Source organism: Vicia villosa, linkage group LG2 (genome assembly GCF_029867415.1).
Source record: "Vicia villosa cultivar HV-30 ecotype Madison, WI linkage group LG2, Vvil1.0, whole genome shotgun sequence".
Lineage (NCBI taxonomy): Eukaryota > Viridiplantae > Streptophyta > Magnoliopsida > Fabales > Fabaceae > Vicia > Vicia villosa.
Window position 1 is genome coordinate 214,787,654 of NC_081181.1, and position 13,654 is coordinate 214,801,307.

The window sequence follows — 13,654 nt, forward strand, 5'->3', positions numbered from 1 at the left end:
AACCAGAGTCTTCCAACTTTTGAAATTCTCAAAAGTTTCATCCTTAGTCTTCTGGATGAATACCCATAATTTTCTGGAATAATCATCTACTATGGATAGAAAATACCTTGCTCCTAAATGTGATGGACACCTTGCAGGCCCCCAAAGATCAGCATGGATGTAATCAAGGGATCCATGTGTTCTTTGTTTGCCTTTGTTGAACTTCACTCTGCAAGATTTTCCAAGTACACAGGGTTCACAAAACTTCAGCTTTTCGACTTTGTCTCCACCAAGCAGATTTTGTTTCCCTAATTCGACCAGACCCCTTTCACTGACATGGCCCAATCTCATGTGCCAGATTTCTGTTTTCGACAACGGTTTCGTGGATGCAACATTTGTCGAACCACTTACAACTTCAGCCTCAAGGGTATACAAGCCTTGTTTCTTCACGCCTCTCAAGACTTCCTTCGAACCCTTCATGACTCTTAGGATACTTTTCTCTCCTTGGAAAACATATCCTTTCTTGTCGAATTCACCAAGAGAAAGCAGATTTCTCTTCAAATCAGGAACATACCTGACTTCAGTCAACAACCTTATTGACTCATCATGGAGCTTGAATCTAACAGATCCAATACCTGCAATCTTGCAAGCCTTGTTGTTTCCCAGCAATACTGATCCACCATCTTGATCACATAATTCCTCGAACAAGTCTTTGTTTGGAGTCATGTGCCAAGTGCAACCTGAATCCATAATCCACTCTCTCTTAGAGTCACTGCTTGAAACCACAAGAACATCAGATGATTCGAAATCATCTTGAACAATGGCAGCGTTGCCATTATCCTTACCTCCATGATATTTCAGGCGTTCAGGGCACACCTTTCTTGTGTGACCCTCCTTTTTACAATGGTAGCATCGAATGCTAGATGCTTCGCCACTGTAAGACTTCGACTGACTTTTGCCTTTCTTCTTGTCGAACTTACCATCCTTTCGTAAGAGTTTTCCTTTAACGGCCAAACCTTCGCCAACAGTCGAAGGTTTATGCTCCTTTCGTTCATTCAAGTCCTTAGAGTACAAGGCTGATTGAACTTCTTCAAACGTCAGGGACTCCCTTCCATACAAGAGAGTTTCTTTGAAGTGAGCATGTGATCGAGGCAAAGAACACAATAGTAACAGCGCTTGATCTTCATCATCGATCTTCACATCAATATTTTCAAGATCAAGAATCAGCTTGTTGAACATATCCAACTGCTCAGCCAATACTTTGTCTTCAATCATCTTGAATGAATACAAAGCTTGCTTCAGGTAGAGTCGATTTACCAGCGATTTGGTCATATACAAACTTTCAAGTTTCACCCATAACCCTGATGCCGTCGTCTCCTTTGATACCTGCCGGAGAACCTTATCACCAAGGCTCAACAGAATTGCGCTGTGTGCTTTCTCGATCATAGTTGTCTTCTCCGCTGCCGTTAATGCAGCATTCATGGCTGCCTCTCCCTTCAACGCTTCCAAACAACCCTGCTGAACCAGTAGGGCTTTCATCTTCAAGCGCCACAGACCGAAATCATTCACTCCGGTGAACTTTTCAATCTCATACTTTGTTGAAGGCATCTTCTCCACGCTCACCGCACCAATTTGTTGTGAAAAACGATACCAATAACAAAGTATAATAGGGAATTAGGGAAGAGAATAAGAACACAAGAATTGGTTATAACTGTTATTCTTTCACTTTCTCTTAAAACAAGATTACAAGTTTACAAGAATAACAAATAACCTCTCTCACCCTAAATTAGGATTTGCAGCTTAGCAATGATGAGAGACTAGTATGCTATTTATAATAAAACCTAACATACTAACTAATGGGCTTTTTCAGCAAGGCCCATTACACAAGCCAACTTAATAAACAAGCTAACTTAACAAATTAGGGTTTAAACACTAAAACCTAATTTAACATGCTAACAACCCTAGCATCTTCGACATCTGCATGCTAGACCCATCTTCGACTACAGCATGCACACTTCGACACCAGCATGTGAACAATCCTTCGACTTCATGCTTAACTCTGTCGAACTGTCGAACCAAGAAGCTACCCTTCGACAATACTAGAGTTCGATCCAATATCTCACAATATGTATCTATATCACCCTTTCAGAAACAACCATTAGAATATAATCTAAAAGAAAAATGAGGGGGGGGGGATTCTATATGAAACTTAGAGAGACAAAGGTAGGAATTCCTGTGATTGCGTTTTTGGAATTTGGAAAATATTTAGAGGTATCTAAGAGGATTGGGAAATACTTCTATACAGATTGAGCTTATGTGATTCATGTATAGAGAGAGTTAGATAGATTGGAAAACATTTGAATGGAAAATAAGGTTTGTTTTTGTGAACACGGGTGATTATTTTCTTGTAACTCTTTTGTAGTCTCTTGTAAAAACTTTTGAAAGTATGGTGAATTATAAAGTTGTTCTCTCCTTTAGAGTATAACGGTTTGATCAAATCGGGTAAACAAGTTATGGCCTTCTTGTCTTTTATCTTCTTATGGCTTGCTGTGGATTTTTCCTTCACTTTTAGAAGATTATTCTGTTGCTTTAGGCCATTATTTTGGTTTTCATTATTCTTTGTCTCCACACATTAAATTTCTTGGTGTGTTTGAACTATGAATAATTCTTCTAAAGTGATTTAAATTATTCGATCATTTTTTCACATCAAGTGGTGTCCATCATATGGGGATAAATATTTTGTTTACAAGTGAGCATTATGAGTTCTAAATGACAGATCAAGAAGTTTTCTAGGGACAAAGCTTTTGGATTATGGAAAGTAAAGACACAAACAATTTTAACTCAAGAGAAATATATTGAAGTATTAAAGGATGAGACTGTTGAATAAGTGACTCCAAACACATGAGGGAGAGTGAAATTTGAAGTGTTGAATCGTGATTAATTTAAAAAACTTTTTACTTTAAAAATGATTTATGTTAGTATAGAGATAAAAGTAGTGGAAAATAGAAAGAAGGAAATGGAGGGGAAAGAAAACAAATCAACAGAAATAAAAGAGATATAGATAAAAAGATTGCACCGGGATTTATAGAGGTTTGACTCAACCACTTGGCCTATATCATTTCCCCAAGAATTCCTTCTTAAGAGGTCCAATATAAAACAAATCGAGCTTTCATGGATATTCCCATGAACCTTATTACAAAGATGAGATATTTTACACATGATGATCTTTAAAACCAATTGAAGCATTTGACGATGCTCACAAACCAATAAGAGATTTTACCGGCTAATCTCAAGAACCAAATAGAAATTTTACCAAGACAATCTCAATAACCAAACATAGTTTTTACTTGGACAATATTAAGATCCAAAGATAGCAAACAAGAGTATCACACTCTTGACGAAAAGATAATTCAGCACGAGCACCGGTACAACCAAACACCTTTTTAAAGTATTTTTCCACTCATAAGACACTAATGCAACATTAGTGAAAGAATATAAAAAGAGATAAAAATAAATAAGAAAAGTATAGTAGAAATATAAATTCTAGTGTATTTTGAAATAAGGAGAAACCTCCTTCGTATATGAAAAAACATAGTTAAAAAAGGAAAACTATCCATGGGTTTTTTAATGCTCGTGATCAATTATGCATATCATATAATCAATTATGTAGTTTAAATATGGAAAGTTTTCAAATTCGTTGTCCCTAATCAATTAGAAGCCCTTATAATTGATTAAGAGGCATTACAAAATAAACAAACGATTAGTCCTAATGTATTAATCAATTATCTAGTGTAAACTACTCTCCTAAAGGATTGTTCAAGCTAGTAACCAACTAGCTACTTGCGTAAAAAAATGGTGTTTTTATTAAAATAGAGAGGCTTCTAAAATATTTTAATGTGTGCTAGAGTTGTCTTAGTATCTTAGGAGATCCTCTTATACTTTTACAATATACAAATCACTCAGAGTCTTAGACACAGGACCCGACAAGCTTTCACACTTCCTCCTCTCTTTCATAACCTTGAAGCTTCAAGATCCCTTACTAGATTCAATGCTTCTTCTCTTTCACATTCCCAAAATGCAAGCCAAGTGAATAAGTCATCTATATAGAAGTAACACCGACAATTTCTAGAAGAGGAAACATGTACTTGTGGGTCTTATATGTTGAATAAATTATTAGATCATTGATAAATTTGTTGAACAACTTGATGGACTCACTTTTTACATAGATACGTAGTGATCATCTTCCAAAAATTTCAATAATAGTTGTATTTTAGATAATGGACTTCTTATCACCTTGGTGTTTTAGATGTAAACATTGTATATCTGTCTAATATTTGAGACAATTTTGGGTCTTTTCCCTTTCAAAGTTGTGAGTATGTTTTTATGCTGAACCATGTCCAATGTCACGTCAAAAACAAGTTTATTCTCTTTAACATCTAAACGACATACAATCGGATAACCAAGTAACTTGTGACACAAACAATGATTATGTATACCACAAACCACTTTAAATGTCCATGTATTATTTGCCTTGTGGTACCCACATAACTTAAAAAGGAAATCCACATTTATTTGTTTCAGTGTCGTCGCGTTTCAACTTTTGGACATGTTCTTTATATTGGCCACTTCTTTCGCATCTCATCGTAACAAATGCTTATCTTCTATTAGAACAAGAATCTGAGTTCTCAATAATAATGCCAAACTATAATGTGACAACCTTTGTGCGTACCCATTCAAGCTCATCTTCAAATAAAGTAAACTCATGTTTATTAGTAACTTCTTTTCCAACATCAACATGAACAACAACTTGTAAGGGTGATTCTGATTCGCAATCCTTAGAAGAATTAGCTTTAGTCACAACATCAAGGTGATTGATCACAACATCAAAGTGCATTATTACTACAACCAATAAAAAATAACACAGTTTCAATCAACATTGAACAAATATAAATTTCAATTTTTGAATAAATCTTATAGGAATGTAGATTTCAATCTTTGGATTATGCACTTGTAGTACAGAAAGAAAAGCCAAATTATCTATATGATGATCAACGATATAAATGTATATTACCTATAATTCCAGATGATTTTGTGCCTTTTGTTTTTGAAATACAGGTGAATGTTGTTTGCAAGTGAAAAACTTGATTAAGAATGCAATGCAAAGAGATTTTGAAAAAGTTTAAGGTTTTTTGTGTTATGATCGCGAAGAGTACTACCCATGAAAGGTAATACAACATTCATTTTCCCGCATGATGTTTCTGGATTCCAAAATCCTAACACTTTTTTCACAAGGATGGGGTGCATTTCTAATGAAGAGATTTGTTGAGGTGTTGTATTGTGGTGCGTCTGGATTTTAATTTTCGGACAATGACAAATGGCATTTTCAAAAGATTTCTGTAGGATCTGTGAGTACCACACGGGGAGTAGTGAACAACCCCCTATTTTTTATGTGGAAGCCCGACTACCTGAATTGTCACATCTCTATATTCACAAATGTTAATTCGAGTATATGTTGGCCACTAAGTCAATAGTAAAAAAAGCAACAAAACTTTATAATCTTATAATTTGTATGAAATATTTAAAGATCAAAGTACGATGACTACATTAATATCTAACATATTTTTATAAAATAACTAATATTATTTTAACTCATCTCACGTCTTATTATTACAATATAGTGATTTTACTATGATAATATTTTTATGTGGAATCTCATATTTGTACTCACGTCATAACATTTTCTCTTTATGGTAAATGATGAGTGAAGTATGAGTTGTCTCTAAGATTAATAAAAGATTTAAAAAATTAATTTTTCTTATATTTTTTTAAAATTTTAAAATAAGTTTCTTCTAGAACGAGGATGATAAGGCGTACGCAAGAAGTTTGTTTTAGTTATTTTTCTCAATAAATTGGGTCGATCTCTCCCTCTCTTTCACACACTTTCACTCCTGTTTTGTTTTCTCAAACCCTTTCTCACTCTAGGTATTTACCACTCTTTTTGCAAGCATTCTTTTAACGATTACATAAAGGTGTGTACATGTTTGTATAATCAAGTTCTCTATTTCTGTTGTGTTCCTTTACTCTATAGTGCATGTTTTCATTTTGAAAATTTCTATTAATTGATTATTTAGATTTTTTATTGTTAATTTATTTTTTGCACAATTCTTTTTTGCAAATAGATATTGAGATAGAACTAAATCTAGACGACTCAATAGTCCGATTTGTTCTATGATCTCAAATATTTATTAGATCAATTTTTTTTATAGAATAAAGTATAATCTTTAATTGTTTTCTCATTATGATACGAATTTCGAGCCTTGAATCAATATCTGAATCAGGTGAACTTTGATTTTGTGATAATTAGAACACCAATAAAATGTGCGTCAAGTTTACAATAACACTTTTAAGTGCTTTTAAAATCAGATTGGATTGAACATTTCAAGCGAGTGAATCACAAATCAACCATTTAACTAATTGATTCAACCAGAGTTCAATCTAAATCAAAGTCATGTCATAATGGGTTGAACTGCGACTCAATTGATTCATCTTTCTTTTATTTAAAAATTATTTTTAAGATTTATTTATTTATTACCCATTCGATTAAATATGTATCGATTTAATCAATTGAATCACATAATAATCTAAAATCCAAATTTTCAAAATCAACCCAAACGATCGATTCAACTACTTAAACTAGAAATCGATCAATCCATTAATTGAATGAACTGAGAATCAATCAATTATTCGATTAATTCAACCATATTTCTCTAAGTTTACGAAATTGAGATCAATCAATTCTTCGATTGATTCAACTACATTTTGTTCTAAATATACATAATCGAGATCGATCCAGATCCAAACATATCAAATCACAACTTTTTTTTCCTTTTTATTAATATAAAAAGACATTTTTTAATGATTAACCCAATTCAACCATAGTTCAACTTACTATTAAATTAGTTTATTTTTCTAGTCATTTCATCCTCACTTCAATTTTTAAAATATACTAGTACACAAGACAAGGGTGTATATTGAAAGTGACATGAGTAGTGTAGGGCTATACCATGTCATTAGAAACAAACAACAAGGACAATTACGTCAATAAATTAAACTAAAAAAGAAAGCTCTGTTTTGAGCAATCGATATGCGTGCAATACAAACTCTCTCTCTCTCTCTCTCTCTCTCTCTCTCTCTCTCTCTCTCTGACTTTATTCCCACTGTTTTAGCTCAGATCACTGTCTCACATTTCACAAATCATAACCCCTCTCTCTCTTTCTTCTCCTCAAACCCGTTTCAAGTTTTTCAATCCCGTTCTTTTGATGTACAATATGCTTAGGGTTTCATTCTTGAATCTTCATTGCCTTTTATAGTACCACATAGCTCAAAACTTCACTTTCCATTCACACCACCTTTTCAAACCTTCTTCCTCAAGCTGAACAGCCTCCTAAGCTTTAAGGGTCGCTTCAAAGTTTGAATTTTTGTAACTATTTTTATGGCTTTTACATTGGGCTTTTGCCCAAATAGAAGAAAAACGCGTAAATTCAGTTGAGGAGCTTCCAAGTTTAGCTCAGTGTAAAAAAGATTGAATTTTGGTAAGTGGGTTTTCGGTTTTTTTCTTTTTCTTGTAGAGATATAAGACTGTGAAAATTCCGGTTTTTTTAGAGAAAAAAACAGTTGAGGTAACTGGTTTTGTTGAAAATAGAAAAAGAAACGTGTTTGAAGGTTGTTAGAACATGGATTTCATGTTTCACTGTTTGGAACTTTATGTTTTGTTCCGTTTCACTTCTCAGTTTTCTGTGATACCTGTTTTTTTTTCTTCTCTATTCTCATCTGCACTTGTTTATTTGTTATTGTATATGTATTTGTATATGTATTTGTATTTTGTGTGAGTAGTGTAGTATAATCTACCCTTATTTGGGGTTTAAGAGTGAGTGTTATAATAGGAATTTTGTGGTGCTTGTTGTTGTGCTGTGTTGCGTTGTATTGGTTGTTTTAGTTTTGCTTTTGGGGTGTGATTGTTTAAGATTTTGATATCGTGAGTATAGGAGAAGAAGATGGCAATGGCTGTTGCACAACAGAGAGATAACAGCATTGAGAGACACATTGATTCTTCTGGGAAATATGTGCGATACACTGCTGAACAGATTGAGGCTTTGGAGAAGGTTTATGTGGAATGCTCTAAGCCTAGTTCCTTGAGAAGGCAACAGCTGATTCGGGAGTGTCCGGTTTTGGGTAATATCGAGCCTAAGCAAATCAAGGTTTGGTTTCAGAATAGAAGGTAATGAAGAATTTGGTTTCACCTTGTGTTGTTAAGGGTTTTGGCTTTTTTGGTTGTTTGATTTGATTTGTGCCTTTTTTGTTTTGCAGGTGTAGAGAGAAGCAGAGAAAAGAGGCTTCTCAGCTTCAGACTGTGAACAGGAAACTAGCGGCAATGAACAAGCTGTTGACGGAGGAAAATGAGCGGTTGCAGAAACAGGTTTCGGAGCTTGTGAATGAGAATGGGTTTATGCGCCAGCAATTACAACCTGTAAGCCCTATCATTGTTCAGTATGTGAATTGATAATTGTCATTGTTTGATTGAGGAATGCAGTTGTTATCTGATTTGATTTGAGTTGTTTCAAATGTTGATTTGAATTTTTACTTGCTGTCATGTAATTGCAGGCCGTCCCAGCACCTCCAAATGCTGATGGCAGTGCTAGTGATTCTGCGGCTGCTACTCCTCGGAGCACCATGAGAGATGCTAATAGCCCTGCTGGGTAATTTTCATGCTTATAGTTTGAGAGAGTTTTTTTTTTTTTTTTTTTAATTTATTTATTTATTTATCTTATGGAGTTTTCTTTGAATGAATTTTTGTTATGATCCTTCAGATTCCAATCAATTGCAGAGGAAACATTGGCAGAGTTCCTTTCAAAGGCTACCGGAACTGCTGTCGAATGGGTCCAGATGCCTGGGATGAAGGTAGAGAGAATCGTGCTTCTAGTGAATGATTCATTTTTGCTTATACAATTGTGATACTGACATACTGTACTGATTTTGATATTGAGGTTAAGTTCCTTCTAGTATCGATACAATATTTACTTTCAAACTTAATTTTGTCAGCCTGGTCCGGATTCGGTTGGGATATTTGCCATTTCTCAAGGTTGCAATGGAGTGGCAGCTCGAGCCTGTGGTCTTGTTAGTTTAGAACCTTCAAAGGTAACTAAAAAGTGGAATAAAAATTGATATTTTTCAGTAATTTCATTTGACATTAATTAAAGTTTTGTAAGCTGTCTGAATCTTCGAACTGCCAAAATTTTTTAATAGATTGTGGAGATCCTAAAAGATCGCTCAACTTGGTTTCGGGATTGTCGGAGTTCAGAAATGTTCACAATGTTCTCTGCTGGAAATGGAGGGACAATTGAACTTCTTTACACACAGGTGAGTGACGAAGTATGAAATTTAGGGTCTGTTATTTATTATTTAGTAAGCCTTGTGCTTAAACTTTAAGTTTGCTGCAGACATATTCTCCAATGACGCTGTCTACTGCTCGGGATTTCTGGACTCTAAGATACACTACAAATCTTGAAAATGGAAGTATTGTGGTGAGTATAGTTGTTGTCTTAGAGGAAAATTATTTAGTACATTTGTGCTTATGAATTTTATTTTTTTGCACTTTGTAAGGTTTGTGAAAGGTCGCTGTCTGGTTCTGGTGCTGGCCCTAATGCTGCTGCAGCCTCACAATTCGTGAGGGCTGAAGTGCTCCCTAGTGGCTACTTGGTTCGACCATGTGAAGGTGGAGGGTCAATCATCCACATTGTAGACCACCTAGACCTACAGGTTTGAGCTCTCGGCAATTAGCTAATACATTAATATTTTCTTATACATTAATTAACATGATTGATATTTTCTTCAAGGCATGGAGTGTTCCAGAAGTGCTGCGGCCATACTATGAATCATCAAAAATGGTAGCTCAAAGAATGACAATTTCTGTAAGTACACAAATATTAATTCATAATGTTGGTTTCTATCTCAAACTTTGGTAGACTATTGCGATTATTATAGACGGAAGATATTAATACGGAAGCTCTTTTGACAGGCGCTTCGCTATATCAGGCAAATTGCTCAAGAAACAAGTGGTGAGGTAGTATATAGCATGGGCAGGCAACCTGCTGTTTTGAGAACTTTTAGCCAGCGGTTGATCAGGCACGTCGAAACCATTTTAGCATGCTGTATACAAAATAATCTTTTGTATTGGTTATAATAATGAATCATTCTTGCAGAGGATTCAACGATGCTGTCAATGGATTCAATGATGATGGCTGGTCTGTTGTGCACTGTGATGGCGACGGGGGCGTTACTATTTCAGTAAACTCAATCAAGAATTTGAGCAGTACTTCTAATCCAGCAAATTCCCTTTCACTCCTTGGAGGAATTGTCTGTGCCAAAGCTTCTATGTTACTCCAAGTGAGTGTGTAAACCCATCGGCACGCACCGCATATTAAATGGCCCTTCTTTAGTTTGACATTTAGATCTTCTAATTGTTACACGGAAAGTTTTCACTTTGCTTTACTTGCAGAACACCACTCCCGCAGTTTTAGTTCGCTTTCTGAGGGAACATCGCTCAGAGTGGGCTGATTTTAGTGTTGACGCCTTTTCTGCTGCATCGCTTAAAGCTGGCACCTATGGCTATCCTGGAATGAGGTCGACGAGGTTCACCGGCAATCAAGCAATCATGCCTCTTGGACAAACAATTGAACATGAAGAGGTATACCCTAATCTTGGCATAGATTCTAGATGGAATTGCATCTTGATTTGTGTCATGGATCCATTAGAGAGATTATTGCTGCTTGCTTGACCTTGACTGTATTGATCTGTGTTAACGTTTCAGATGCTAGAAATCATCCGCCTTGAAGGCCACGCTCTTGGTCAAGAAGATTCTTTTGTTTCGAGGGATGTTCATCTCTTACAGGTGCTTCCTAGATTTTTTTTTTTATTGTTTGCTTGTTTGTTGGTTTCTTGCTGCTGTTGTTTCTCTTATCATCACTATCACCATTAATTGAGCAGTTATGTAATGGAATTGACGATAATGCTGTGGGGGCTTGTTCCGAGCTCATATTTGCTCCAATAGACGACATGTTCCCAGAAGATGCTCCATTGGTGCCTTCTGGTTTCCGCATTGCTCTGTTGAATTCACAACCAGTTGAGTCCTGTTTCTTTGCATTTGATTTTTTTTTCTGTAATTTGTACCATTGGTCACATACGATACGAAGCCTTATAATCAAATTGACGTCATAATGTATTTCAGGGAGATAAAAATAATGCAATGACAACAAATCGAACCTTGGATTTGACATCTGGTCTTGAAATAGGCACGGCAACAACTCATGCCACTGGTGACGCATCGTGTCCTAACAATCGATGTGTATTGACTGTTGCTTTCCAGTTTCCTTTTGAGAGTGGTCTGCAGGATAATGTTGCAGCCATGGCAAGTCAGTATGTCCGTCGCGTGATTTCCGCCGTCCAGGCAGTTGCCATCGCTATATCTCCATCCAATATTAACTCCGCCGTTGGAGCAAAACTCTCCCCTGGCTCTCCAGAAGCCCTTACGCTAGCTCAATGGATCTCCAAGAGCTATCGGTAAGTCTGCACGAATCTCAGATATTCACCATCAAAGTTTCTATTATGAATCTCTATTTATGCATCTTCCAATATTTCTTATCTCGCATAGTAATTGTTTCGCGACGGAGCTGCTGAGATCTGAATCTCTTACCGGTGATTTAGTACTGAAACATTTGTGGCATCATCCAGATGCTATTTTATGCTGTTCTTTGAAGGTAAGTCCACGATCTTATGGTACAAAACCGATCTTTTGCATGTACAAAAAGATTTTAACGTACGACGTCCATATTCTGTTTGGTTTTGCAGACGGTGCCTGTATTCATCTTCGCAAACCAGGCTGGCCTTGACATGCTGGAAACAACATTAGTGGCACTACAAGACATCTCGCTGGACAAAATATTCGACGATCCAGCTCGCAAGAATTTGATTGGATATTTTGCAAAGCTAATGCAGCAGGTAATAATATCCTCAAGTTTGACTTTGTTAGCATTTTTATCGTTACAACGTCAAATTTTCTTTTAACAACTCCGTAGTCCGTATCCACGCATATTTATTCGCATTCAATTTTCTCCGTCAGGGCTTTGCTTGTATGCCAGCTGGAATCTGCATGTCAACAATGGGACGACACGCTTCATACGATCAAGCTGTTGCGTGGAAAGTGCTCGCTGACGACAACAGTGTTCACTGCTTGGCTTTCTCTTTCATGAATTGGTCATTTATATAGAGTTTTGAGAGGGAAAAATAAAATTTGAAATTCTTGTTAATGTATATTACAAGATCATGTTTGGATCATTTACATTTGATTAAATTTGTTACTATGGTTGGTACTAAGAACAAAATGATTCGATCTTGTAAAATTTTGTCATTGGCAGAATAAAAGGAATGAGGTGGGGACTTTATGTTGTAGATTTTGTGAACTTGTTTTTGTTTGGAATATCTGACAACTCAGGTAACATAAAACATGGATGATGCATGCTAATAAAGTGAGTGGTAACTTTAAAAGAAATCAGAATAAATTTGTTGATGTTGAGGAGGTTTGTCTTGTTGTGAATTTGTAGGGTATGTGTTACAATCATGTGTTTGGTGACTTGTTACCAAGTCCATTTGTTGTAAAATGACATTCATTATGTCGTTTTGTTGGTCATTGTTGAAAGTGAAGTAACTACCTTGTTTATTAGTAGGGAAAGTTCAAAATCAAACAAGTAGAAAATCGCAAACCAAATCGAAATTGCAAAAAATCGCATTTAATTCGGATTTGTTTGGGTTATCTTTTAACAAAACTGCACGGTTCGGTTCCGTTTGCGATTTGGTTCGGATTTATTTGGGTTATCTTTTAACAAAACTGCACGGTTCGGTTCGGTTTGCGATTTGTATTTTGTAAACCGAACTAAATCAAATCAAACCGCATTATGTTACAACCTAACTTTTACTTAACTCATGTTCAACCCAAACTTAAATCTATTATACCTTAGCCTTATGATTACGAACAACTTTCTCATCCTTACACATGATTTTAGTTCCGATCTTTTCAAATCTCTAATAATATTATCGTGTCTTTTTTGTCACATACCTCTTCCCGATTTCTATTTCAGCTTTGTTTTTATCGCACATCTCCTTTTCTAATCTCTCAACTCTTTTGTTTTTTCTTTTTCATCTTCACTAATTTCTTGTCTCTTCTATTTTTTTTCATTATAATAATTTTTATATTGTTTTATGTTATTATTTTATATTTATTATTTCACTTTTGTTTAATTTAATTTTTATCTATTAAATAAAAAGTTGTTGTCAAAATATGACGAGTTTTGTGGTTATTTGATAGTGTATGAATGTCTAAATATAAAGTTATGTTGTCATCTAAATGTGTATGTATGTCTCAATAAATTTTTTGTAAAAAACCTAACCAACCGAACCAAATCAAACCGCATTGGTTTGGCTTGGTTTGATTTTTTTCTAAAAGTCAACCAAACCAAACCGCACGATTTTTTTTCTTGCGGTAATGATGATTTTTTTTCCGTCAAAATCGTCCAAATCGTACCGCAAGCACCCCTATTTATTAGGGTTCTTTTTTGGGATGAAC

The 13,654-nt window shown here is 35.4% G+C and overlaps 1 protein-coding gene across 1 annotated transcript; it reads left to right on the forward strand.

The window, feature by feature from the left end:
* The first annotated feature begins 7,146 nt into the window (after positions 1-7,146).
* LOC131653840 (homeobox-leucine zipper protein REVOLUTA-like) lies at positions 7,147-12,610 on the forward strand. The gene is made up of 19 exons (XM_058924140.1): positions 7,147-7,571; positions 8,025-8,257; positions 8,347-8,506; positions 8,641-8,735; positions 8,847-8,937; positions 9,079-9,174; positions 9,283-9,396; positions 9,477-9,560; positions 9,640-9,795; positions 9,873-9,947; positions 10,055-10,161; positions 10,239-10,422; positions 10,535-10,723; positions 10,847-10,927; positions 11,023-11,157; positions 11,264-11,595; positions 11,687-11,792; positions 11,884-12,033; positions 12,155-12,610. Exons 2-19 carry the CDS (start codon positions 8,034-8,036, stop codon positions 12,299-12,301), a joined length of 2,526 nt encoding a protein of 841 aa, XP_058780123.1. The 5' UTR covers positions 7,147-7,571; positions 8,025-8,033; the 3' UTR covers positions 12,302-12,610.
* The last annotated feature ends 1,044 nt before the right edge of the window (positions 12,611-13,654 follow it).

Bases quoted from the DNA above. Each gene is read 5' to 3' on its own strand.
- LOC131653840 (XM_058924140.1), top strand. From the start codon at position 8,034: ATGGCAATGGCTGTTGCACAACAGAGAGATAACAGCATTGAGAGACAC. The intron at 9,561-9,639 runs GTGAGTATAGTT...GCACTTTGTAAG, and splicing joins TTGAAAATGGAAGTATTGTG to GTTTGTGAAAGGTCGCTGTC. The intron at 11,158-11,263 runs GTTGAGTCCTGT...AATGTATTTCAG, and splicing joins CTCTGTTGAATTCACAACCA to GGAGATAAAAATAATGCAAT.